The sequence below is a fragment of the Psittacula echo genome (genome assembly GCF_963264785.1).
Source record: "Psittacula echo genome assembly, chromosome: 24".
Classification (NCBI taxonomy): Eukaryota; Metazoa; Chordata; class Aves; order Psittaciformes; family Psittacidae; genus Psittacula; species Psittacula echo.
This window is the reverse complement of record NC_137759.1, coordinates 2,850,328-2,874,262: the sequence shown is the minus strand read 5'-3', so window position 1 is coordinate 2,874,262 and position 23,935 is coordinate 2,850,328. Positions and strand designations below refer to the sequence as shown.

General features: G+C 60.4%; 3 protein-coding genes across 3 annotated transcripts; 2 read left to right on the top strand and 1 right to left on the bottom strand.

Moving 5' to 3' along the window:
• Positions 1-1,502: 1,502 nt before the first annotated feature.
• Positions 1,503-3,743, top strand: LOC308229852 (procathepsin L-like; the record flags this gene model as incomplete). The annotated part of the gene is made up of 7 exons (XM_080634165.1): positions 1,503-1,623; positions 1,732-1,854; positions 2,051-2,200; positions 2,426-2,650; positions 2,719-2,887; positions 3,031-3,145; positions 3,644-3,743. Exons 1-7 carry the CDS (start codon positions 1,507-1,509, stop codon positions 3,741-3,743), a joined length of 999 nt encoding a protein of 332 aa, XP_080490291.1. The 5' UTR covers positions 1,503-1,506.
• Positions 3,744-4,363: 620 nt separating this feature from the next.
• On the top strand, positions 4,364-8,059 carry MYDGF (myeloid derived growth factor; the record flags this gene model as incomplete). Its single annotated transcript, XM_080634179.1, has 6 exons — positions 4,364-4,519; positions 5,092-5,142; positions 5,824-5,885; positions 6,118-6,199; positions 6,743-6,815; positions 7,121-8,059. 6 exons carry the CDS (start codon positions 4,364-4,366, stop codon positions 7,198-7,200), a joined length of 504 nt encoding a protein of 167 aa, XP_080490305.1. The 3' UTR covers positions 7,201-8,059.
• An 896-nt stretch (positions 8,060-8,955) lies between these two features.
• Positions 8,956-12,580, bottom strand: TNFAIP8L1 (TNF alpha induced protein 8 like 1). The gene is made up of 2 exons (XM_080634231.1): positions 12,453-12,580; positions 8,956-10,371 (listed from the first exon to the last, which is right to left on the bottom strand). The coding sequence occupies exon 2, from the start codon at positions 10,367-10,369 to the stop codon at positions 9,809-9,811; it is 561 nt and encodes a 186-aa protein (XP_080490357.1). The 5' UTR covers positions 10,370-10,371; positions 12,453-12,580; the 3' UTR covers positions 8,956-9,808.
• Positions 12,581-23,935: the final 11,355 nt, after the last annotated feature.

Sequence of the window (23,935 nt, the reverse complement as noted above, 5' to 3'; positions counted from 1 at the left end):
AGAGCAAGTGTTGCATAAACCGTCTGCTCCGCGCCATCAGAACGCTCCTGTCTACAGGAGTTTACAAACGTGGCAGCTCCTTTGATCCTCCAAGCTCACTTCTGAAGCCGGGGATTGTTTGATGCTGTAGGAAGAGGTTGGTTTTCTTCTTTGGGGGATTGAGGATCCTGAGAGGCGTTAACTGGAAAATCACCTCCTGCACGCTGGAGCTTTTCCATATGGAGCAAGCTCTGTCGGGGATTGAAACACAAATGATGTGGGACGTGTCCTATGGGAAAGGTAATGGGAGCGTGGAGCTGGGCTCAGGGTATCACCCTCACAGGGGATTTGCAGCTGGAGCATGAGGCTGAGTTCATTTCCTTAGCAAGTGGGAATGGCCAGAGCAGGAAGACCAGCTCTTCCTTAGGAATGGGGAGCAGAGGGGCTTGGGAGGCTTTTCTCCCACCACAACCCAGCATCTGGGGCTGCATTCAGAGGTGGAGGATGCGGAGGGGGAACAGATGTTCCTGATGCCTTACTTTAACAGCAACGCTGCTCCTCAAGCTATGGAATTCACTCAGGGAAGCCACCGCTTGCCCTGGAGGATGCTCAGAGGGAATACTTCCCGGCATCTCCATTCCCAAAGCGTGTGGAATAAAGGTGTGACGATGGCTCTCGCTCTTGGGCAGCCACGTCAGTGGAAACTCTTGTGCTTGGTGATGTCTCAGGCATTTGATCTCCCTCCCCTCCGCAGGGAATAACTGAAGTTGCTCGGGAATACCAGGGTCCAGCACGCAGCAGCCGCACGCACAAGGCAAAGGGCTGCGGTGGAGGGAGCTGCTGGTGACAGGGGCCGGGGCAGGGCTCTGTGCGTTCGCTGGCACAAAGGAAAGGTGGAAATCGATCCTGGAAAGGCCTCCGGGAGGGAGCCGGGGGCCGCACGTCCCGCTGGGACACGGGCGAGGCTTCACTCAGCGCCGTGGGGCGGCTCCACCTCTGCCCCAAGCCCCGTATCGCTGCTTCCAGCCCCGTGCTGGGGCCTGGGGCAGGTTGCTGCTGGCTTGAAGGGAAGGCAGCCCCGTCCCGGCCCAGCGGCTGCGGCTCTCGCTCCATTGGGCTCTTCCTTGGTGGGGCAGGGAGTGCGGGTGGGGATGGGGAAGGGAGGGATGGGCCGGCTCCATCCCTGCTGCTCCCGCTGCCCTGGGTCAGCTGCCCCCTGCCAGCCGGGCTCTGCTCTCCTGCGAAGCTGCTTGTTCCTCTCCTAAAGAGCGCGGTTCAGTGCCACCCAAAGGATGGTGAGCACGTGTTCGTGGCTGGAAGTGGATGAGCTTTAGACGTCCCTTCCCACCCAAACCATTCCATGGTTCCTGGAGCTCCCATCATAACAGCAGCATGGCTGCACAGGCCAGTGTGTGCCTTTCCTCTGCCTCTATCCTCAGCTCTAATCTGGGCTTGGAGGGACTCATCCTGCTCCCAGCCCTGGGCTCCCTCTGACCCTGCTGTCACCATTCCCCCCAGTTCAGTGCCATGGCTGTGCCGCTGGGGCTGCTGCTGGCTCTGCTGGGCTGCACCACAGCGCTGGATCCTGCCCTGGACGAGGCCTGGGAAGGGTGGAAGAGCCTCCATGCCAAGGAGTACCCAGGGGTAGGTCCTGCTTCCCTATGGGGGGGGCTCACCCAGAGGTACCCAAGTGGCCCCATCCCGTGTCCCCGTGCTCCGGGGGCTGGCTCTGATCCTGCTGCCCCACGGCAGGAGGCTGAGCCCATCCGCAGGGAGGTTTGGGAGAAGAACCTGCGCCGCATCCAGCAGCACAACTGGGAGCAGTCACAGGGGCAGCACGGCTTCCGCCTGGCCATGAACCACCACGGGGACCTGGTACCGCAGCCCCCCCCCCCGGGACACCTCCTGCACCAGGGCCTGCACCTCCCGGGGCAACGGGGATGGAGATGGGGACCGGGGACTTCTTGATGCACCCAGGGCTGGAGATGGGGACTGGGAGCTGCAGGCGCTCCCCCAGGGGCCGGTGGGAGCTGTGGTGCTGCTCCTGGCATCACACGGGTTTTCCCTGCAGACAGAGGAGGAGTTTAACCAGCTCCTGAACGGCTTCACCCCAGCATGGCAGGAGGAGCCAGCACTGCTCTTCCAACCATCAAGGACCCTGAAGGCCCCGGTGGAGGTGGACTGGAGGGCAAAGGGCTACGTGACACCCATAAAGAACCAGGTGGGCTCGGGATGCGGGTCAGGGCTGTCTGATGGGTGACAGGGGTCAGGGCAGCAGAAACAACCAGCAGCACCCTCCCAAACACCAAGAAACCTCCGATCACCTTAAGGCAGCACCTTTAAGCCAGCTGAGGAGCTGCAGAGCAGCACGGGGGGGTCACAGCATCTGTCTGCAGCGGGTTTCGGGCGATGCTGTGACCATCCCTGCTGTCCCCATCTCACCCAGGGGCACTGCGGGTCCTGCTGGGCCTTCAGCGCCACGGGGGCCTTGGAGGGGCTCGTCTTCAACCGCACGGGGAAGCTGGTGGTGCTGAGCGAGCAGAACCTCATCGACTGCTCCCGGCAGCTGGGCAACGCCGGCTGCCATGGCGGGTACATGACCCGCGCCTTCCAGTACGTGCACAACAACGGCGGCTTGAACTCGGAGCACGTCTACCCCTACACGGGCACGGTGAGCGGCAGGGCCGGCCCCGGGGCACGGTGATGCCAGCACCGCGCTCACTCCATCCCTCCCGTCAGGACACCTCCGGCTGCCGGTACAACCCCCGGGACAGGGCAGCCGCCTGCGCCGGGCTGCGCGTGGTGGCCCAGGGCAATGAGGCGGCGCTGGAGCAGGCGGTGGCCGCCGTGGGCCCCGTGTCCGTGGCAGTGGACGCCAGCGGCTTCCAGTTCCACTTCTACAAGTCCGGTATCGTCTCGCGCATCCTAGGGATGGGTGAAGCGAGGGGGGAGCTGCTGAGTCCTTCTGGAGCCCCTGAGGGATGGGATCCATCACCCGGAGAAGGACGGATCAGGGCTGGCCCCGGCTCACCCCAGCTCTGCTCTTCGCAGGCATCTTCAGCAGCGTGTCCTGCACGCAGCGGGTGAACCATGGGATGTTGGCTGTGGGCTACGGCACGAGCCAGGACCGCGGGCGCAATGTGAGCTACTGGATCTTAAAGAACAGGTAAGGGCTGAGGATGTCCCACAACCAGGTTGGAGATAAGGCAGAAGCTCTTCCCTGTGAGGGTGCTGAGGCGCTGGCCCAGGGTGCCCAGAGAAGCTGTGGCTGCCCCATCCCTGGCAGTGTTCAAGGCCAGGTTGGACACAGGGGCTTGGAGCAAGCTGCTCTAGTGGAAGGGGTCCCTGCCTGTGGCAGGGGTTGGAGCTGGATGGGCTTTAAGGTCCCTTCTAGCCCAAACCAGGCTGGGGTTCTATGAACCTGCTGCCCCCTTCACCCCCCCACACGCTTGTCCCCACTGGGGCTGTGTGGCAGGAGCATCCCTGTCCGTCTCCCCATCCTCCCAAGCAGGGCCGGTTCTCCATGCGCAGGCACACGGCTGTGCCCATGGATGTGCCCATGGATGTGTTTATGGATGCGTTTATGGATGTGTTCATGGCTGTGCTCATGGCTGAGCTCATGGATGCGTCCATGGATGCGCTCATTCTCCCTCTCCTCCTGCAGCTGGTCGGAGCTGTGGGGTGAGCAGGGCTACATCCGCCTGCTGAAGGGCGCCGACAACCAGTGCGGGGTGGCCAACCAGGCCAGCTTCCCTGTGCCGTGAGCCACGACACCGCTCCCCACGGATCCACGGCTCTTTCCTTCTGGAAGCGAGCTCCGTGTCTGATGCGAAGCAAATAAAAGAGACGCAGCTCCCAGCTCTGTGTCCTTTGCCTGCTGGAACCGCAACGCTCCCTGCACACGATGCTCGGGGAGCGCTGCTCTCTCCATGCCTCCCCTCCCGTGGCCATTTCCTTCCCCCCTGCGGCCCCTTCTCCTCCCAGCTCCATCCCAAAGCCCAGGGCTGGGGTTTCTCTGCGGGACCCAACATCTCTTGTCAGAAACAACCCTTTATTTCAACCCTGAGTGATGAGACAGAAATGAGCCTTCCCCCCCATCCTGCTCTTTCTGTCCTCACTCATGGGGGGGGTTTAGTGCCACGCACACAGCGCCCAGCAGCCTGGGGGCCTGGCTGGGCTGAAAGGGGCCCCAGGGGCACTGTCTGGGGGCCGAGTTCCGCCTCCATCTCTCCTTGTCCCCCATGCCCACGGCTCCTCATCCCCGCTGTCCCCACCGCGGCCCCCATAGGGTTAACCCTCCTGCCCGCACTCAAGATGGCCGCCGGAGCGCGCGCTGCCCGCCCTGACCCCTCCCGCCCGCCGTAGCGCAGGCTTCCTTTCCAAGATGGCGGCGCCCAGCGGGAGGAGCGGGCGGGGGCTGTGGGCCGCGCTGGTGCCCGCCGCGCTGCTGTGCCTGGCGGCGCGGGCCGCGGAGGAGTCGAGCGCGGCCGAGTTCGATGTGCGGCCCGGCGGGGAGGTGCACTCCTTCTCCCGGAGCCTGGTGAGCGGCGGAGGGACCGGGCGAAGGCCGCGGGCGCGCCGGACGCTGATTAGCGGCGGGGGACGTCACTCCCGCGTCCCGCCACGGGGATTGGCTGGCAGCCGGGGGGGGGCGGGACCAGGTCCCGGGGGGGGGTCCGTGCTGGTTGCTAAGGGGCCTGTTGCTAGGGGAGGGGGAGCCGGGCGCTGATGGGGGCCGGGGAGCGGGGACCCCATCGGGAGAGGGGTCCCTGAGGGGGGTCTGCAAAGGCGGGGAGTGCCCAGGGAGAACGGGGTCATGAAGGAAAACGGGTCCCCAGGGTGGGACGGTCCCCGTGGTGAGGAGATCTCCATGGAAAGGAGCCTGCCATGGACAGTGCCCCCCCGAGAAAAAAGGGGTTTCTAAAGGAAGAAGGAATCTCCCCATGGAGAAGGGGCTGTGGGTCCCTGGGCCCCCCAGCACCACGGGACCGGGGTGACCCCCTCATTGCCACACAGGGGCTGATGGTGACCCAAGGGGAGGTCTTGAACCCATCACCCCTTGTCCCATCGCTCCAGTCCCCGATGAAGGCTCATCTCCTCCTCTCCTTCCAGGAGGATCGCACCTGCACCTTCACGTACTCAGCTCAGGGAGGAACGAACGAGGTGAGATGGGGAAACCTCCTCGTGTTGCCCTTGCGCCCGGGCTCTGCGGCTGCCCAGAGCGAGGAGCTGCTGCTGGTGGTGGTCGTGGGCAGCTGCAGGCAGCGGTGCTTGCACCAGTTCCAGCGCTCTCTGCTTGCAAAAGCAGCTCCCTGAACGTGTCCTGCCCGTGGTGCCCTGTGCCCGCAGCTCCTGAGGCGCTGGCGCTTGGGATGCTGAGCAAGTCCTGGGCTGGATGTGTCTGGAGAGCAGGGAGTGCCCTTTTCATACCCCACTGGGCAGGAAGGACCTCGTAGGGGTCGCTTCTGTGTTCTCTGGGAGGCGTTGTGCCGCTCGTGTCACTGCTGCAGTAGGTGCTGTGCAGATGCACTTTGTGCTGTCTCCTCTGCGAGTCCTGTTGTAATCAGGTCCCTTTGTGTGAGCAGAAAGAAATGAGGCTTTAACTCCCTTCTGTAGCTGTACCAACAGAACTGGGGATGGGGATGGCAGCCGGGCTCGGACCCTTGTGCCACACGCAGCAGCAGGGGCTGTCAGCGAGCGCTGTGTATTCCCTTGTGTTATTTTGAAATGGCTCAAGCCTGCCATGCCCGCAGCTGGAGGGGAGGTGCCTGGTCTCTGGGGCAAGGGAGATATGCAAGGGTTAGGGTTACCCACACTGACTGTATGGACCTTTCCCCTGTGCAGCAGTGGCAGATGAACGTTGGAATCAGTGAAGACAACCAGCTCTTCTCCTGCTCCATCTGGAGGTGCGTTCTTTAACCCCAACCAACAGGGAGGCCGGTGGGATCTGGGCCAGGGAGGCTGGGTTTGCCTCTGCAGGGTGGTTCATGGGTGCTGAGGCCCCCGCTCCACCCTCCTCGTTAGATGGAGCTACAAGAGAGCCAGAGGTGCTTGTGGAGGGAGGGAGCAGTGAACCCTGAGCTCAGCTGCACCTCCAGCCTCTCTGCCCGTGTCAAAGCCTCTGCTTTCTCATTTCAGGCCCCAGGGGAAGTCTTATCTCTTCTTTACCCAGTTTAAAGCCGAAGTGAAAGGAGCCAAGATAGAGTATGCCATGGCTTACGTAAGTCCCAGCTGATCACTTGGAAGCAGGCGTGTGGGAGGCTGCTGTAAAACATGAATTTGACATGGAAAACATTTATTAGACATCTGTGCAATAAAACGTCCCCCATCCCATCCCTAATTAGAGAGCGGTGGCAGGCGGAGAGCAGCTGCAGGTACAGCCTCCTGCCCCACTGGGTTTGTGCTCCCTCAACACCCTGGGTTTGCTGGTGGCTCCACAGCCACCCTCCTGCCAGGCTGCATTGCATGGGAGGCTTGGTTTGCCTCAGCAATGTAAATAACCCCTCTGCTGGTGCTGTGGCTGGTTCCATCTTCCATTTCCCGGCCTTCCGAGGTGAAGCTTTCAGGCACAAGTTCGTGGTTTAATAAGGAATGGAAAACTAGCCAGAGATTTTCCATCAGGTTCCCTTTGTGGATGTCATCGCTCCGCATGATGAAAACACAAATTCAGTCCCTTTCAAAACGTGCTGTTGCTTGTTTCCTTTAAACCGAACAGCTTCTTACATTGCTTCAACTGCTTAAACCCCCTTCCTTCCCATTTCAGTCTCAAGCTGCAGTGGGTGGACAAAGCGACATCCCCTTAAAACAGGAAGAGTTTGAGGTCACCGAAACAACAGGTCTGTGACTGAGAGAGCTGCGTGAGAAAGGGACTGGGAGACAAGCTGGGGATGAGTACAACTCGATGCAGATAGGTGACAGTGTGTGCTGTGGAGGCAGGGTGATCCATAGCTGGGTTGTGCAGTGTAAGTGTTAAATTACCATGGGGGAAGAAGGGGTTTATCCCAACGCGCCTGTCGTGTGCAGAAGAAGGAAGTGCAGTGCCCGACTCGCTGGTTTTATGGTCCTGGAAAGGCCCCAGCAGGGCTGTTTTGTTCCTGCCTTCCCATCTGCTTTATCCTGCCCTTGTTTTCTCTCTTTCCAGTGGCTCACAGGGAAGGCAAGTTCCGTTTTGAACTGTCCAAGCTCGTGATTGCAGCAAGAACACCCCGTGAGGAGCTGTGACCCTGGGGCCGGCGCTGGGCAGAGCGTTCTGGTCGGAAGAGCAGGGCAGATAAAGAGGATCACTGCTTAACTGCAGCGGCTTGGTTCTGGGGGTTGGCCAAACCTTTTGATGTTTTCCATATTGAAATGTGCTAGGGTCCAACACAAGTGGGGCTTGGGGGTGTTAAGACAGATGCATTCCTTCTTGTGTCAGAGTAACAATGTGCTTTGCAGCTGAAACCTCCTCTGAGACTCCTGATCTGCAGCCAGCCATTCTGTCACCCGCTTTTGGCTTGGTTGATCTCCTGAATATGGTAAAGCTCCCCTCGGATGGGGGCTCCTTATCTCCCTTGCTAGGAAGAGAAGCACAGAAAGATAAGTGGCTGGATTGAACCAAGGTTTGCTGAAGGGAAGTTGTTAACTCTGTAGTGTCCGGAGGGAAAGACGGGATTTCTCTCTCTGCAAGCATGTCAGGAGGAATCAGAATCACAGAATCAACTGCCTTGGAAAAGCCCTTTAGGATCATCAAGTCCAACCATTCCCCCAGGACTGCCAGTAATCCAATTGGGTGGAAGGGGGAAGGAAGGGATAGAGTTGGCCAAAGCTGTCGGGCTCCTTGTTGAGTATGGCTGTGCTGGGGAGGATGTTCCTGCCCTGCCCTAGTGCAGAGCAGGGGCTGGGAGATAACTGGATATGGGGAAGGCAGAGCTGCTTATTCTGACACAACCCAGGAATCAATCCAAGCACCACTTCCATGCCTCAGTACAACTGCAGGACTATTTTCTACATATGGAAGGGATCTTTTTCTTATCTCGAGTAGTAACAGCGAGGGAAAGTGGAATTCCTTTCCTGTCTAAATACAACACCAATAAAGGAATAAAGCATCAAGCTCTGGCCCGAGTTTGCTCCGTTCTGAGTTCTGGGTACAAGGTGGGTGCTTGCCATGGGGTGGTGCAAGGGAGAAGTTTCAGATGAGACACCTGCATGCGAAGGCAGAAGGTGGGTTAACTGTGGTCTGGGGTGTACAAAACCCTGGGGATGGAGTCGGGGCTCATCTGCGCAGGGATGTTCCATGCAATTAAGGAGCCTCTTGCAGCTGATGCTGACGTGCACCCTGAGAGCAGAACAGGGAAGTGCCTGTGTCAGTGCAGCCACTGCATCCATCAGCCCCGTTCCGCCCCGCATCTGCCGGCAACTCCGGGAGCTGCTTCCAGCTCCAGCTCCTCTCCCGCACGTCCCTGGCAGCTGCCACGAGCTGGAAAGAACCAGGAACGCCTGTTCCCAAACACCGTGGGCCAAAGGGCGCCTTCACCCTGCCCTCCCCAAGGGCCCAGCGCCTCGGTGGAGCTCGGCTGCATTCTCCTCCATGCACACCCCTAAAGGTGCTTTACCCCCCACCCTGCACTGTGTCACACAACTGCATTGGCTGTGACATCCGGAGCCAGGTCTGTGGAATGACACAGATGGGGGGGATTCCTTTTATTTAATCTTAAAAGCTGGAAGTTATCAGTGCCTCGAGCCAGCAGTGGAAAGGTAGCAGCGAATGGGAGGCACAATGCTCTGCCCATCAGCACTGGCATCCTCCTGTGCCTGGAGACATCCCATGGAACAGGAGGCACAAGGAGGTTGTGGAGATAAGGCCAGCGGAGATTGTGCCGTGTTTTGATTGCTAAAAGGGCAATTTCCCGTGCTCAAAGCCAAGCCCAGCGTGCTGGGAGCAGGCTCCGGTTGGTGCATTCATGCTCCGAGAGCACAGCTCACCTGCACCGAATCCCTGAATCCTGCAAAGCTGCTTTCCCGCTGCAGGGAGCCGGGGCAGCCTGGCCAGGAGCGATGCTGGGGCTGGGGAGTGCAAGGGCCAGCTCACAGAGAGCAATCTCCATTTAAAGATGAGTTTATTTCAGTCACTCATCAGGGCTACAGGCGGCTCAAAATTCACAGCCAGCACTCAGTCGAGGACACGTGAAATGCATGGAATCCGTGGGAGAGCTTTGGACACCCACCAAAGGCACCGGAGTCATCACAGTGGTACCATCGCAGGAGGCTGGGGGGGGAATTGTGTCTCGGACGTACCTGGGATGCTCCCAGGGACAGGTGGGGTGGGATCCTTCTGATCCCCAGGCCTCGTCTTTGAAGAGGCCTGCAAGGTGCAGAAACACCTTCCCCCCATGCAGCACAAGTGCGGGCCATGATTTGCTCCCACATCATGGAGCTGCGGAAAGGAAACCATGGGGCTCTGCAGCCCTCACAAGTGTTCATCCGAACAACTGCCCACCCGCTCAAGAGCCCCCTGCGAGGTGTCACACACCAAGAGCCTTTGGTTTGGGTTTCCCCCAGAACAGTTACAACAGGGATCAAGGTGAGGAGTCCGGTTCCTTGGACTCGGAACTAAGAGCACTTAGTGGATAAAGGAAATCAAACTGGACAGCAGGAGCCCAGAGGCCCAGGATCACCTGGGAAGGGCTCAGCCCAGCACAGGGAGGGGTTTGCAGACCCTGGGCAAGGGCTGGACGCAGTCAAGAGGTTCAGTTTGGTGGAGAAACAAGGAGCAAATGGGGTTGTGCTGCAGAGAAGAGGACACTGAGCCCGGTGATGCTCAAAACAGGCGCACATCCTGCCTCAGCCAGCTTCATATGTTGTCCTCCTCCAGCATCTTGTTAACCCCTTCGCAGATCCTCTTCAGGTGGGTGCGATAGGGCTCGGATGGCCCATAGAGAGCCGAGAGGAACTCGTAGTCCGCAAAGTGATTGAAGACGTGGTTGATGCGGGAGTGGGACTTGGCGGTGAGGTGGCCATTGACAGCCTGGTGCAGCAGGTCCCGGCACTCGGTGAGCACACCCGACATGACCCTGCGGTCGAAGGTGAAGTCTATCTGGTGGAAGCTGACGGCCGTCATGGCCAAGGTATGGACCTTCTTGCGGAAGCGCTCCATCACCAGCAGCTCCTCGGCGCTGAACTGCCCGTTGCGGTAGAGAACACCCAACTTCATCACGATCTTGATGAGGTTTTTGATGATCTTCTGCGCCTCTTTGCGGTTGTGGGTGTACTCCTTGGTGGCCCGGTAGAGCTCATCCAAGATCTCGCTGCTGGTGTCATCAATGAAGACGTTGGCTATGGTCTTGGTAGCCATCTTGCTCAAGAGCTTCTTCTGGGCCTGCAGGGCCAGGTTCTTGGTGCTGAAGGTGTCCATCTCTGCAAGGCAAAGAGGCACACACACAGTTCAGCCCATGCCCTGCAGCAGCCCCCATCTCTTCTCTCACCCCCTCAGCCTTTTGGGAGGAGAAAGAGCATTCCCAACCCACAGCAGGACAAAGAAGAGCTCCCAGGTGCAAGGCAGGAGCTGAGCTCACAGCCTGGGTTTTGCTGGATGAGTTACAGGGTGCTCCCACCTTCCTGCCCCAAGCCCTGGGGGGAAGCTGCAGTGCAATGGGCAGTGCCAGAGGCGAGTGAGGTCTCCCTACCTGAGCATCGCCTGTGACCCTCCATCCCCGTCCCGGTCCTGCCCCACACCGCCTGCTCCCGGCGCAAGAAGGGCTCTTGCCCCATCACTTCAACCTTTTTGTCTTCCTGAAACCCTGACTCATTTCCTGCAGGGTGAGCTGGGGACGACCCAGGTGCTGGTTGAGTCACCCGCAGCCCCGTGGCACGGCCGGTTTGCAGCACCCGCCACTGTGGATCGAGGCCCTTGCCCTGGTACACCCATGGCGCTGGAGCCCGGACTCGTTCTGCTTCCTCCTGAGCGTTGCACGGAGGTGAATAATTCGACCAGCCACAAACCTCACCCCTTGCTCAGCCACAGCCCGGCTTCCCGCACCCGGCGGGACCAGATCCTGCAGTTTAGGGCTTTAAAAAGTGCTGTGAATGAATCGAAAGCCACCGGCCCTGGAGCTGCATCCCTGCCCCAGGAAATCATGTAGCTCCAAATCACGGAGAGGCAAGAACAGCGTGAGAACAAGCAGCTCCCACGCCAGGATGGATGGGCAGGGATGGGGGCTGCTTATGCAAGAGCCTGCACGTGGCACGGTCAGCCTGGCAAAGAGACAGCGGGAGGGGATGGGATCAGGCTATAAATACATCACCAGGGAGGGGAGAGGAGCTGTTGAAGCTAAAGGATGCTGCTGGTGTGACAATGGATGGGATTAATTGGCCGTGGGTATGGAGAGCCTCTTGTCTGCAGCCCCAAGGGGTTATTCTGAGTCTGTCCCCAGCATGGGCAGCGCTGGGGCCCCCCTTGGCTGAACCCCCTCCAAGGATCCTCAATCCTGCTCCTACCACCACGGAGCATGGGAGCAAACCCCAGCGGGGCTCGGATACCCAGCTGTGGCCACAGGTCCAGCTCACTGCAGCCGGTTGTGCAAGGGGAGCAGTGCACGGGTGGTGGTGCACAGGTGATGAAGCACGGGTGATGGAGCACAGACAATGGAGCACAGGTGATGGTGCACGGGTGATGGTGCACGGGTGATGGTGCAAACTGAGCCCTGGCTTCCTGAGCATCTCCCAGCCACCAGCTCCCTGAGGCCAAGGCTCCGTGAGGGCATGAGCTGAGCGCGCAGCAACGGAGCTGCCGCCTGCAGCGTTATTTACAGCCCTGAGGAACAACACGGACGTTTGTGAGCGCTTCCTTCCATGTGGAAACATCGATTGCTGCCAGCATGAGCCTCGAGCTCCGGCTCCTGAGGCACAAATGACGAAGCAGAGGCAGCTCCTGGGATCACTTAATGCCGATGGCTCCATGCTGGAGATGCTGCTGGAGCCAAGCCCAGAGGGATGGGCAGGATGGGCTCCATCTCTGCTCCCTTTGGCTCTATGGGGGACCGGCTCTGCCCGCAGCAGGCAGAAGGACCATGGCTTTGCCAAGGTGTTGGCACCACGGAAGTCCCTTCCCTTGCAGTTGTGGGTGCCCTGTGCCTTGGTAAATAGGAATTCCCACCCCTGAGCTCTCTGCCGAGCGCCTGCAGCCACAAAGGGAGCGCAGATCCCACCTACGGAGCCCTTACAAAATAGGAAGCACCAGCTCTTTCTGCCCTGCACGCTCACAGCTCCAATCAGCACCTGCAATAACAGAGCAACCTCCTCTCCCAGCGCTGAACAAGAGCTGGCTGCCCACAGCGCCCTCCTGCAGGGACCCAATCCTCACTTGTGGAGGGAAACTGAGGCACGAAGCGGTGCCGAGGGGTCTCTTTGGGCCCCCAAAGCACAGCCTGCCCCGTCCCAGCTCCCCGGTGCGCTGCTGTGAGGTCGCTCCTGCAAAGCCCAAGGAAAGCCCAGCTCACCTCCCGGCACGTCCGCTCCCGCTCGGCACCGGGGCTGGGAACCCGGCACCGTCTGTCCTCCCGGGACCTGCTGACTCAGCACCAAGCAGGAGCTGTCACCGGAACGAGCGGTTTTCCTGGCGGGAAGGGCCCGGCAGCCCCATTGTTTGCCAAGGGGCTGCTGTCGGCGCACGGAAGAGGCAAAGCTTTGCCCCACGGAGCAGACTCGAGATCGAAATAAACCGCTCGGTTTCCTTCCTGCTGCTGAACTTCCCAGCCCTGCTCAGGGCTTGTTCGTTTCCTCCCCTCCTTCTTCTTCTTTTTAACGAAAACACCCTCAAAACCCAGCTTCTTCTCCCAAACCAGGCAGCCGGGCACTGCTCGTGCCGAGGCCCTCCCTGCTCCGGAAGAGCTGCGGTCCCAGCGGTGGCTTTGGGGAGTCACAGCCCTTTTTGGGGGGGTTTCCACCCATTCGGCAGGTTTCAGTGGGGAGGTTGCAGCCCCAGGGGTGGACGTCCCCGGTGAGGTGGGGATGCAGTGACACAGCCATGGGGTCCCCTGGGGACAGCCACAAGCATCACATCCAACACCCAGCTGCAACCTCGGCCCTCATCTAAATGGGGACACCCCAGGAATCACCTCCTGCACCAGTGAGGGCACAGCCATGAGCAGAGTGTGGCCCTCTCCTTATAAAGCATCACTGAAAGCTCCTGGCTGCAGGGGGGAGTGTGAGACCCCATCACCCTGCCAGGCCCAGGGTGGTTCCTACCTGCCCCAAAGAGCCCTCACCCCTGACCAGCCCCATCCCTCTTTCCTCTCCAAACCCCCCCATCTCACTCAGCACCGGGCTCAATATTTCATGCAGGGAAGCAAAAGCACTTCAATAATTTATGGGCACGGAGCAGGCGCACAGAGAGAGGGGAGGGATCCACAAAGCTCCATCTGAGAGCAGCAGCACCTCTGCCTCCTCCTCCTCCTTCCTCCTCTTCCTCCTCACCAGGGCCATATTAACCTGCTACAAGTTTCCTCCCAGCCAAAGTAAACATTTAATGGTTTCCCTTCCATCCCATGCACACTGCTCTGGAAATCACCCCCTCTCCGCACCCCAGCATCCCCGGTGCCTCCAAATCCTTGGCCACAGGCCCGTGTGATGGATGTGATCTCGCTGCTCCGCTCTCCATCCCCTGGCATCGCTTTCCACCAGCTCCCTGCACCTCCAACCGCTCTTCATTAATTAAACCCCACACCGGGCTGGATTACAGGAGCTGGGTCAGAGCGCAGGGGTGTAACCGGAGAGCCCAGCCACCCATCCCTCCCCATCCCTGAGCCTTCCCAGCTTCCAGACCCCCCTTTACCAGCGTTGGGGCAGCAGAGGAGGAAGAGGAAGGACAAACACCGCCTCTCGCAACCACCGGCACTCGCAAGTTGCCATGGGTGCAAACAGCACCAAAAGGCGCCAGATCCGGCGCGTGTGTGCCCAGCGGGGTGAGGCCACGGAGGAAGCCACTGAGCAAACACCTCGCCCGAGGAAAAACTCCTGTCCACAGCCACCACGGCTCCCTGGAGCAAGGGATGGGGATGCTGTGGGAAGCTCTGGCATCGCCTCAGCCGGGCACCACACGCTGCGTCGCGCTCCGCTCGCTCCTGGTGCTCACGCCAAGCATTTGGCCACGTCCCCATCTTTGTCCTCACCATCCCTGGCACTGGGATCTGAACGCCCCAATCCCATCATCTGCTTCCTGTAGGTGCCCGGGAATGCAGCCCCAGCGCGGGCACCTACAGGAAGGAACAGAAAGGTTTTGGTTTCTCCTTTGCACCAATGCCTGGGAATGTCGATCTGCCCCAACGTGTCTGTGCAAGGAGCTGGGCGCTGCATCCAAGGGGGCTCCAACCCTGGGCGTAGGTGGTAAATCCCGCCAGCGCTTCCCGTTTACCAGCACCGCGTGGGAATGGGATCGTGGCACATGGAGGTGACCACGGGTGCTCCATCATTGGGTGGGAGTGATACCCCCAGTGCTGATTCGGGATGGGGGAGCTGATCTGGTGCCATATCAAGGAATCCCTCTGGGATTACTGTGCCCTGGGGGGGAGGCAGCTGCAGGGTAGAGAGGAGGAGGGTGAGGAGGAAGGGGGGGATATTTTGGAGCATCTGTGTCGCCTTCCATTTCCTCCTTTTCTTTATTGAGCTGCCATCAAGCCGCCCTCTCCAGCAGCGACTTCCTTTCTCCTTCGTTCGGAGCAGACGGAGACTGATGGGGAAGTGGAAAACGGAGGATGGGGACGGGGGGAAGTGGCCAAACCGACCGTCTGCCCATCCATCCGTCCCGTGGTGAGGGCCTCGGTGCATCACATGCTTCCTGCCCTGGGATCAGCAAGAACAAAGCAGCTCCAGGAGGGAAGAAAAGCTCCACAGGACAATTTGGATTCCGTGGTGGGCTTGGGGTTGGCAAAGAATATTTATGGCCCAAATCCTTCCCTGCTCTGGAGCTGATAAAGCTTTGGTTGGTGGGAGTTGGGAAGTTTTACATCCAACTCTGTTGCTCCAGGCAGGATCCGGCCTCACCAAAGGGAATGGACAAGTTTCATCCCTTAGAGCCCAGGGCATAGGCAGTGGCTGGGTGCAGAGGAAGGCCAGGGTGATGCCATGGGGCACCCATCCTTGCCTTTGCACAGGGGCTCCAGAGATGACTCCAAGGAGGACTAAGCCGCCTTCTCCGAGCTCTCGTCAGCGGTAACCCACCGGACCCAGCGGCGTCTCAAGTCCCCCTCGGTTTTCCCACCGGTTTTGTGGGGCGATCTCCCCTTACTGGGAAAACTGAGGCACGGCCAAAGGCTCCTGGGGACACCCCCGGGCTCTGCCCACCCGGCAGCTCCCGCCCCTCGGGGCTCCCCAAACCTTCGGTCCCCCGCAGGGGCTCCCCGGGGGGACCCCAGTGCCCGGTAACACGGGGAGGGAGGGAGGCACGGCAGGGACCCGGGGAAGGATGCTCTCGCCTTCCAGACACAAGCCGGTACCAGAGCGAGAAGCACGAACCGGGCAGGTACCGCGCACCGCCACCCCCACGGACCGCGGGAACCGGGAAGAACCCGGGGGAGGGCCCGATCCCGGCAGCGCTGCACCGGCGGGCAGCAGAGCCCAGCCGGCCCTTACCTGCTGCCTGCCTCGGGGGAGCGCGGCGCCGGCACCGGGGCTGCTCCGGTGCCCCCGGTGTGGATGGGGCGGGGCGGAACGGGACGGGGCGGGGCGGGGCCGGGCGGGGGAGTTCGCTTCCCCCCGTGCCTCTCGCTGCCCCCGGTGCCGGTGCCCGGTGCCCGGTGCCCGGTGCCCGGTGCCCGGTCCGGGCCTCCCGCCCGCGGCTGCTGCGAGGTCCCGAGCGGGGCCCGGAGGGGCGGTGGCGGCGGGGTGGGGGGGGCGGAGCCTACTAGCGGCGCCAGCCAATGGCAGCGCGGGGCTTGCTACAAAGCAGCCAATAGGAACGCGCGGCCGGGGGTACCTCGGAGCGGGACAAGCACCGGGGTCCCGAGGGTCCTGGCGTGCGGGGACCGGTCCCGTTATCGCGGCGTGGATCGGGCACGGGTCTGTACGGAGCCAAGGGGTGCCGGGGTCCCGCGTGGGAGCGGAGCGGGATGCGGGCCGGGTGCTGAGGAGGGGGCCGGTAAACGGGGCTGAGCCAGGGCAGCGCCAGTGGGAGGTCTCACAAAGTCCCTCTTCCTCCTCATACCGGGGGTGCGGGCGGCTTCTGCGTTGAGGGGGGCTGTCCCAGACCCTAGAAACTCACCCGGCCCCAGACCACCCTCCACGGCCGGTGCAAACGGGGAGCGGGCATCCCCTCCGCTCGGCCGGACCAGTGTCACGGGTCGGGGGTAGCCGGAGCCCCCGCGGTGGGCGCAGGGCCGGTGTCTCACCGGGATTCCCCCGCTGCCTGCCCTCGGAGGCGGGTGCAGGAGTTTCCAGGTCGGGAAGCAGCAACTGAGGAGTCGCAGCCTGTGTTGGGGACCCCCAAGCCCCGCGGCCCCGCCGAGCCGTGCACCCCCATCCCAGCGCCCCAGCATTGGGAGCATCCTCCTCTTCCTCCACTTCCTCCTCTTCCTCCGCCTCCTCCTCCTGCCTGCTCGGTGGGAAGGAGCCACCGCTCAGGATCCCAGTTCCCGAAGGTGGCATTAAACTGATTAAAGGTGGGATTTAGAGTGGATTAAAGTCTGGGTGAGCTGGAGCCTTGACTTGAATCTTGGTCTCACGCAGTGGCTTTGAAGCCGACCTCAGCCCCCCCATCCTCCGCATTCCCTTTCAGCCCTATCACCCCCCTCCACGACCCCCCCAGGACATGTCCGAGCCCCCCCCTCCTGCTGCCCCCTTTGTGCTGCAGCAGATGGAGCAGCTGCTGCCTCCCTCCCAGACAGTTGCAGCATCAACCTGCCCTGCATAAATCACCCTCCACAGCTCATCTGTGCCTGGTGGCCACTTGCAGCGATGGGACGAAAGCCAGGAGGCAGGAACAGCGCAGCACGGGCCTGTGGGCTGAGGAGATGGGGACGAGCATGGGGAGGTGGTGAAGGGAGCTGGGGGAGCCCCAGCAGAACGTGGCAGTGTCCCCATCACTGCCTGGTTCTGCATCCCCATTGCTGTCCTGTGTCCCCATTTCTGTCCTGTTCTGCAGCCGCATCGCTGTCCCATCCTATGTCCCCATTGCTGGGGCATCCCTGCAGTGCTCATCCCACTCAGCTCATTGCTGAAGGTGCTGGAGGGGGGGAGGGCAGGCTGGGCTGGGCATGTGGGGTGCACGCTGCTCCCCAGTACACCCCGGTGTGCCCAGCACACAAACCCCTGCTTCCTGCCTCTGAGAAGCATCTCGGGGATGGTCCCTGCATCGCACAGTTCTCTGCCTCACTCTCAACCCCAGAGCTGGATCCCAAACCTCATGGGATCCCAGCAGCAACTGGGGGCCACGTCAGGGCTCATCTCAGCAAAGCCTCATCTCTGCCAGTGTGGATGGAGCAGCCATCACGGATCAGTGGGAATAGGAGCTGACACTGCACGGAAACAGAATGAAAAAGAGCAGAAACAGGATCTGGGCCAGCTCATGTGCTGCCTCTCCCCCTTCCCTCCTCCTCTCCTTTCAATGAGATGAAATGGTGCTTTGCAGAGGCTCCTCTCCCGCACGCTGAGCATCACCCCACGCTCAGGGAGGTTTCACATCTCCTCCCACTCCCTCTCCCACAGCTCATCCCACCTCAGCGGCCGGCACATCCATATCCCCATCCATGGCTGGTGCAGGGGGCTCCGCTCCAGGCAAGGGGGAGCATCATCAGAGAGGCAGATCCTGAATAATTCAAGAGGGCTCAGCAACAGAAACAGGAGCCGCTGCCGCCAGGTCACAGAGGAGCGCTGGGAAGGGCATGGAGCGCTTCAGTCCTCCCCTCATCCCCAGTGTCACTTTGTCACTGCTTCCAGCACCCATCTCCATCAGCCTCGAGAGCAGCCCGAGTTCCCTGGGGACCAGGTCCTCGGAGCACCCAGCACCGCCCCCCCTGCTTTGCTGAGTGGGGCTGTGCAGGGGGACACGGGACAGGGCAGGAATGGGGGTCATGGGATGGGAGAGCGATGGAGACACAGGACAGGACTCACATGGCCCCATCAGGGCACCTGCTGGACCTCAGCAGCTCCTGGGACGTGGCAGCAGTGCTCCCCATAAAGCCTGTATTGTCACCGGGGGGGTGGTGAATCCCCCAAGCCATTCCCATCCACTGTCATTTGGCATTCCCGCTGCTCCCGGCACCCGTGCAGCTGTGCCTCACCACAATGGCCCCTTCTTGCCGCGTTACCGGCACCGGCTGTGCTGCCTCGGCCCCTTCCCCAGCACCAACCTGCCCTGCTGCGACTGAGCTGGAAAACCTCATCCCAGCTCCAGAGCAGAACCATGGGCAGGGAATGCTCCCCAGGCATTCAGTTATCCCAGAGGTGCACCGGGATATTTAGCTGGTGTTGAATGGAAGGAAAGGGAGTGAGGAGGTGTTGCTTACGGGTGCAACATCCAAAGGACGGCTGGAGCTCTCCTAAAGCCATGGGGAAAGGCTGTAGCTGGGGCAGGACCATCCAGTGCCTGCATCCTGGGGTAGATGATGCTGAGACAGGCGTGAGGCTCATCCCCTCCTCATCCCAGGGGAGAGAAACCACCATGGGAATACACATCCCCTGTCCCCACGGGTGCGTTTCCTCCCCACCACAATCCTGCACCCAGCCCAAGCAGCCTCCAGAGGGGACTTTGCAGCAGGCGCTGCCTCGCTTGCTCCGTCCTCGCTGCACAAAGCCGGGGTGGCACCGGCAGATCCCATCTGGGGTTGTTAAAGCTGCTGGGGATGGAAGCAACCCAAGCAACTTCATCAAGGAGGAGATAAAAATAGGCAGAGCTCAGCACTGCCGCAAGCACCCTGGTGGCATCAGGGTGATGTTAGCCCTTGGGAGCGATAATTAGCACTCAGCACCGGTCGTTGCAGCTGTATCCCAATCTTAGGGGTCCTTTCCCGGGGTCTGCAGCCAGGGGAGCCCCTTCCTAGGCTGGGAGGGTCCCTGTGACTCCCCCCAAAGGGCTTGTGCTGTGCAAGGCGAAGGTGCAGCCTCCCAGAGATGGGGCTTAAAGAGGGCCCCAGGCCCCAGTGGTGACACTGAGGGGACTCGTTGGCATCTTTTAGGGTAGTGGGAGGGAAAGGGTGATGAGTGCCTCTGGGGGTGCAGCAGGGCACATGTGAGCTGCACCCCAACATCACCCATCACCATGCACAGGGGGAACGCTGGGATTGAATCCCTTTGCTTCTGATGCTCAAAGGGACCGCAGTGCTGGGTGGGATGCTGAGCCCTGCTGTGCTGAGCTGAACACGGAGCCCTGGGCATGCTCCAGCCAGGACAAAAGCAGATGTAGGTTAAGCACGAAGTGATGTGGCTGCAGCACACGGAGCTCAGCGAGGAAGGGGATGGCCCCGTGGAGCGGTGTCCCCAGCTGCTGTCCTTGTCCTGGTGACATATTGACTGGTAATTCCTAATCAAGTGGATTATTAATTAGCAGGAGAAGCTGATGGTTTAATCCTGGCCAGGACGGGAGCCGGTGGTCAATGCTAATGGAGCTGGGACAGCACCGCGGCAGCGGGAGCTGTGATCCCACATCCAACCGGATGGAGCTGATTAATCCCAGGTTTAATCAGACGAGGTGACCGCATCCCACACCTCCACCACCCCAGCGTGCCCCCCCTTTTGCTCTCCAAACCGCTTCTCTCAGTGCCGGCCTCGTGGCATCACCAGGACGGGAGCGTTTTCTCCCCTTTTGGGAGCAGATGATTCCATGGTGGTGCTAATCCCTCCCAGCGCCGGGCGCGCTTTCCCGCACGGCTGTCAGCGGAGATTTTCCATCCCTAATTAAAGCTTGGCGCGTGTGGTGGCGATTCCCAAGGGATGCTTCCCTTGCCTCCCGCTTCCTGTCAAGATCAAGGGGATAAACCAACGTTACCAGGAAAGTTAATGCCGGCAGCAGCTGAGGGAAGTGGTGACAAGCCTCAAGCCGGCAGCAGCCATAGCTCCGGAGGTGAATCCCCCTTGGAACGCTGCGATGCAGCAGGGGCTTGGGGCTCGTGACATGAGCTGGGAAGGTCTCAGCCCAGCGCCAAGCCCTGTCTGTGGCAGCTTCTCGTGGTGGTGTCACCCAGGGCAGTGACCCCAATGTCCCCAGGCCCTAATGCTGGCAGGGGGAGAGGTTTTGAAGTCTCATGAGCCCCTCATGTCCTGGGGCACTGGTGAGTGTTTCTGGAACTGGCACCCAGCTTGGTGAGCTGGGGGAGCTGAGCTCCATCCATCCATCCATCCATCCACTCATCCATCCACCCATCCTTCCATCCATCCATCCTTCCATCCATCCATCCATCCATCCATCCATCCATCCATCCATCCATCCATCCATCTATCCATCCATCCATCCATCCATCCATCTATCCATCCATCCATCCATCCACCCACCCATCCATCCATCCATCCACCCACCCATCCATCCATCCATCCACCCATCCATCCATCCACCCATCCATCCATCCACCCATCCATCCATCCATGTATCCATCCATCCATCCATCCATCCATCCACCCATCCATCCATCCATGTATCCATCCATCCATCCATCCATCCACCCATCCATCCATCTATCCATCCATCCGAGCTCCAACCAACCAAACCCCAGCACCGCGCTGGCTCCTTCAGGCAGCTTCCTGAGCACCATGTCCTCAGCCAGGGTCTGACAGGGGGGATCCCAGCACCCAACACTCCCCCCTCCATCCCCGCAGGGTTATTCCCGAGGCCTGGCACGGGGGTGATGTTGCAGGCAGGGTGCTCCCTGCTTGGCACGGCTGCTGCCTGCTTAATTGCGCTGTAAGCACAACAGATGGCAGAATGGCTTCAAGATGTTCTTTTGCAACGTTTTGGTGCTGCTGGGCTCCTTCCCTCACCTTCCTCCATAGCAGCTCCAAGGAGGGAAGAGGCTGAGAAGAGCCCTGTGTGCATGGAGGGTGATGCTGACCCCAGCTGCAGCCGGGGAGTTAAAGGGAATTAAACCATTTGCCGGGCTCACACTGCAGCGCTTTCTCCCCGCTGTAATCCCTGCGCTTCCCGCTGCACCTCCATCACCTGCCTGCCGGGTCCGACGGACAAAAGCCCCTTTGCCAGCGCTGCCATATGCCCGGGCAGCTGGTGGCAGCAGCCGGGTGCTGGGGTCACCTCGGTCCCATCAGGGATGGCCCCACACGGGGGTTGTGCCATAGGGGCAGCTGTTAAGAGACCTCGTGGCTTCTTCCAGCACATCAGGTCCTGCCATGCGGGAAGGATCCCACTCTCCTTACCATGATCCCCCATGGTATTGCCACGGCTCCGGCTCTGCCGTGGCATCGGGAGCAGCACCAGGACACAGCACCCCCCTGCACCCCAGGACTGGGTGTTACCCGCACCCCGAGCCTTGCTGGTGCTGTGCCCCGTCCTGCGTGGCTGTGTTGTATCAGCACCAGTTACCAGCACCCAGCCCCGGCTCCCAACCCCAGCCCCGCCGCAGCTCCTCCACCTTCCGCCGCCGAGCGGAGCATTAGCACCGGTTGGGATGAATTATTTATGAGGCAGGTGACCTCATTCATTCAGATTGATTTTCCTCCCTGTCACTCCAATCCCACCGTGCCCTGGAACCGGCGGCACGGCAGGTACCGAGCCCTGGGCTCAGCTCTGCACCCGGCACCAGCCAAAGTCCCTTTGCCAGATCAGGGATCAGCATCACCATCACCATCATCATCATCATCATTATTATTATTATTATTGCCACCAGCATCAGCGTTATTACAATAAAGGCTAGAAAATAAATATAAGCGCACTATGATAATCCTGTAACTACAGAATGTACGTCTATTAATAGGCACAATAATGTTAATATCAATAATTTTAGTATCAGTTATTCTCTACATTTCTACTGAAGCCGTTACCCCCCAAGGAGCCTGCACCACCCCGTGCTGTGCCCACCCCACCTTGCCCAGTGCAGACAGACCCAGGTGGGTGCTGGCACATGGATGGCCCCAGGGCCACGTTGTCACCCCAGCAGGGTGACCCCAGGCGGGAGGGATCCGTGCCTCAGTTTCCCTCCCGGGTAGGCAGGAAGGAGGCTGTGCCTTGCAGGGGGAAGGCTCCTGCAGCCAGATCTGTCAGTGGGGAAAGGCTGAGCTCAGGGATGTGACAGAGCCACCCACCGCAGGAGGGGACTCATCCAGGCTGGGGGTACCGCTGGTGGTGTGGCCTGTGCTGTGGTGTGGTGGCGGGAGAGCATCAGCCCTGGGGCCACCTTGTTCACCCTGCCACAGCCAGCATCCCTCTGGATGAGCATCCCACCAGCTGAGCATCCCTCTGGCCAAGTATCCCTCCGGCTGAACATCCATCTGCCAGAGCATCCCTCCAGCTGAGCATCTCTCTGCCAAGCACCCAGCACTGGCTGATGGCCAATTTCCATAATGAACCTGCCGATATCCCAAATTCTACCCAGTACCAGCCATGTCTAATGAACCCGGGCCACCGCGGTGGCTGCCCATCGCTATTGTCACCTGACAATGGGAAGCGCCTGGTCCCGCTCCCCGGGAGCGCTATTAGCCCAAATATTTGCTTCCCGTCTCCAGGGTGACGCTCACCCACATCCCGCCTTTGATCATTTTCCTCTTGATCTTCAGCGCTCCAGTTCCCTGCTCTCCAATTCAGCTCCATCCCTCACGGGGATGCGGGAGCTGGGGGCAGCCGCAGCAACGGGTGCGGGGATGCTGCGGTGGGGATGGAGGCAGGGCTGGGGGTGATGGAGATGAAGGATAGAGAATGAAAGCAGGGCTGGAGGTGATGAAGATGCTCCCTGGGTAGGGCTGATAGGGAACACATCCTCTGGCAAAGGGACCACGGGCAAGCAGCTTCCCTTTGCTCACCTCAAACTTTCCCCCTTTGTGTCCCAGTTTCACTCTGCCTCACCTATGGATGCTGCAAAACAGGAGGTGGGGCAATGATCCTTCCCCAGGGATAGGTCGGCTGGTTGCAAATTCAAGCACCTGATGCAAACCCCATCACTACCACCACCGTCTCCCCATGGCCATCACCACCATGTCCCCATATACAGACACTGCAGTTCAGTGATCACGGATGGGGAACAGACACTTATCTATGGGACCACACTCACTCTACTATGCCAGGACAGTGATACCCAGCTCAGCATCACGGCAGAAGCTCTTTGGAGTATGGATCCTGCTTCTCCCACTCCTTCCCTCTCTCCTACACACCCTTCCTGGAATAGGGAGCCAAGCAGAGTCGTCAGCAGCCCTTGATCCCATCCCTCCCAAAACTCACCCGGGGCCAACACCGGCCCTTGAGGTAGGAGCTGGAGCTGGGAAATTTCCCCCAGAAAAAGGGGAAACTTGGAGCCAAACAGGATCAGCTCCAAGATCTGCAGGGACGTGGTGGTGGCAGGGGAGGGACTGACAGCGCTGAGCCAGCTCTCAGCTGTGTTCAAAAAAACACAAAGCGGAATCTCCGCCAGAAAATGTTATTTCGATCACTTCGGCAACCGCAACCACTGCTTTGTGCTGGGAAGTGGACCCAGGATAAAGGAGATGGGGAAAGAAAAAGGCCTGGTCCCAGCTCCCCGCTGCTTCCCAGCCCAGGAATTTGGCTGGGTGGGAATGGGCAGGGGCCTGAGGGTGCTGAGGTGCTGGCACAGGGTGCCCAGAGAAGCTGTGGCTGCCCCATCCCTGGCAGTGTTCAAGGCCAGGTTGGACACAGGGGCTTGGAGCAAGCTGCTCTAGTGGAAGGTGTCCCTGTCCGTGGCAGGGGTTGGGACTGGATGAGCTTTAAGGTCCCTTCCACCCCAAACTCTGTGTTGCTGCATGGAGCAGGAGAGACCATCAATGGGGACCCGGAAAGACCAGGGGTGCATCATTGCTCAGGGCCAGGAGGGATGTCACT

What these genes read in the sequence shown, in the direction of transcription:
- TNFAIP8L1 (XM_080634231.1), bottom strand. Translation starts at nt 10,369, where the DNA reads ATGGACACCTTCAGCACCAAGAACCTGGCCCTGCAGGCCCAGAAGAAG.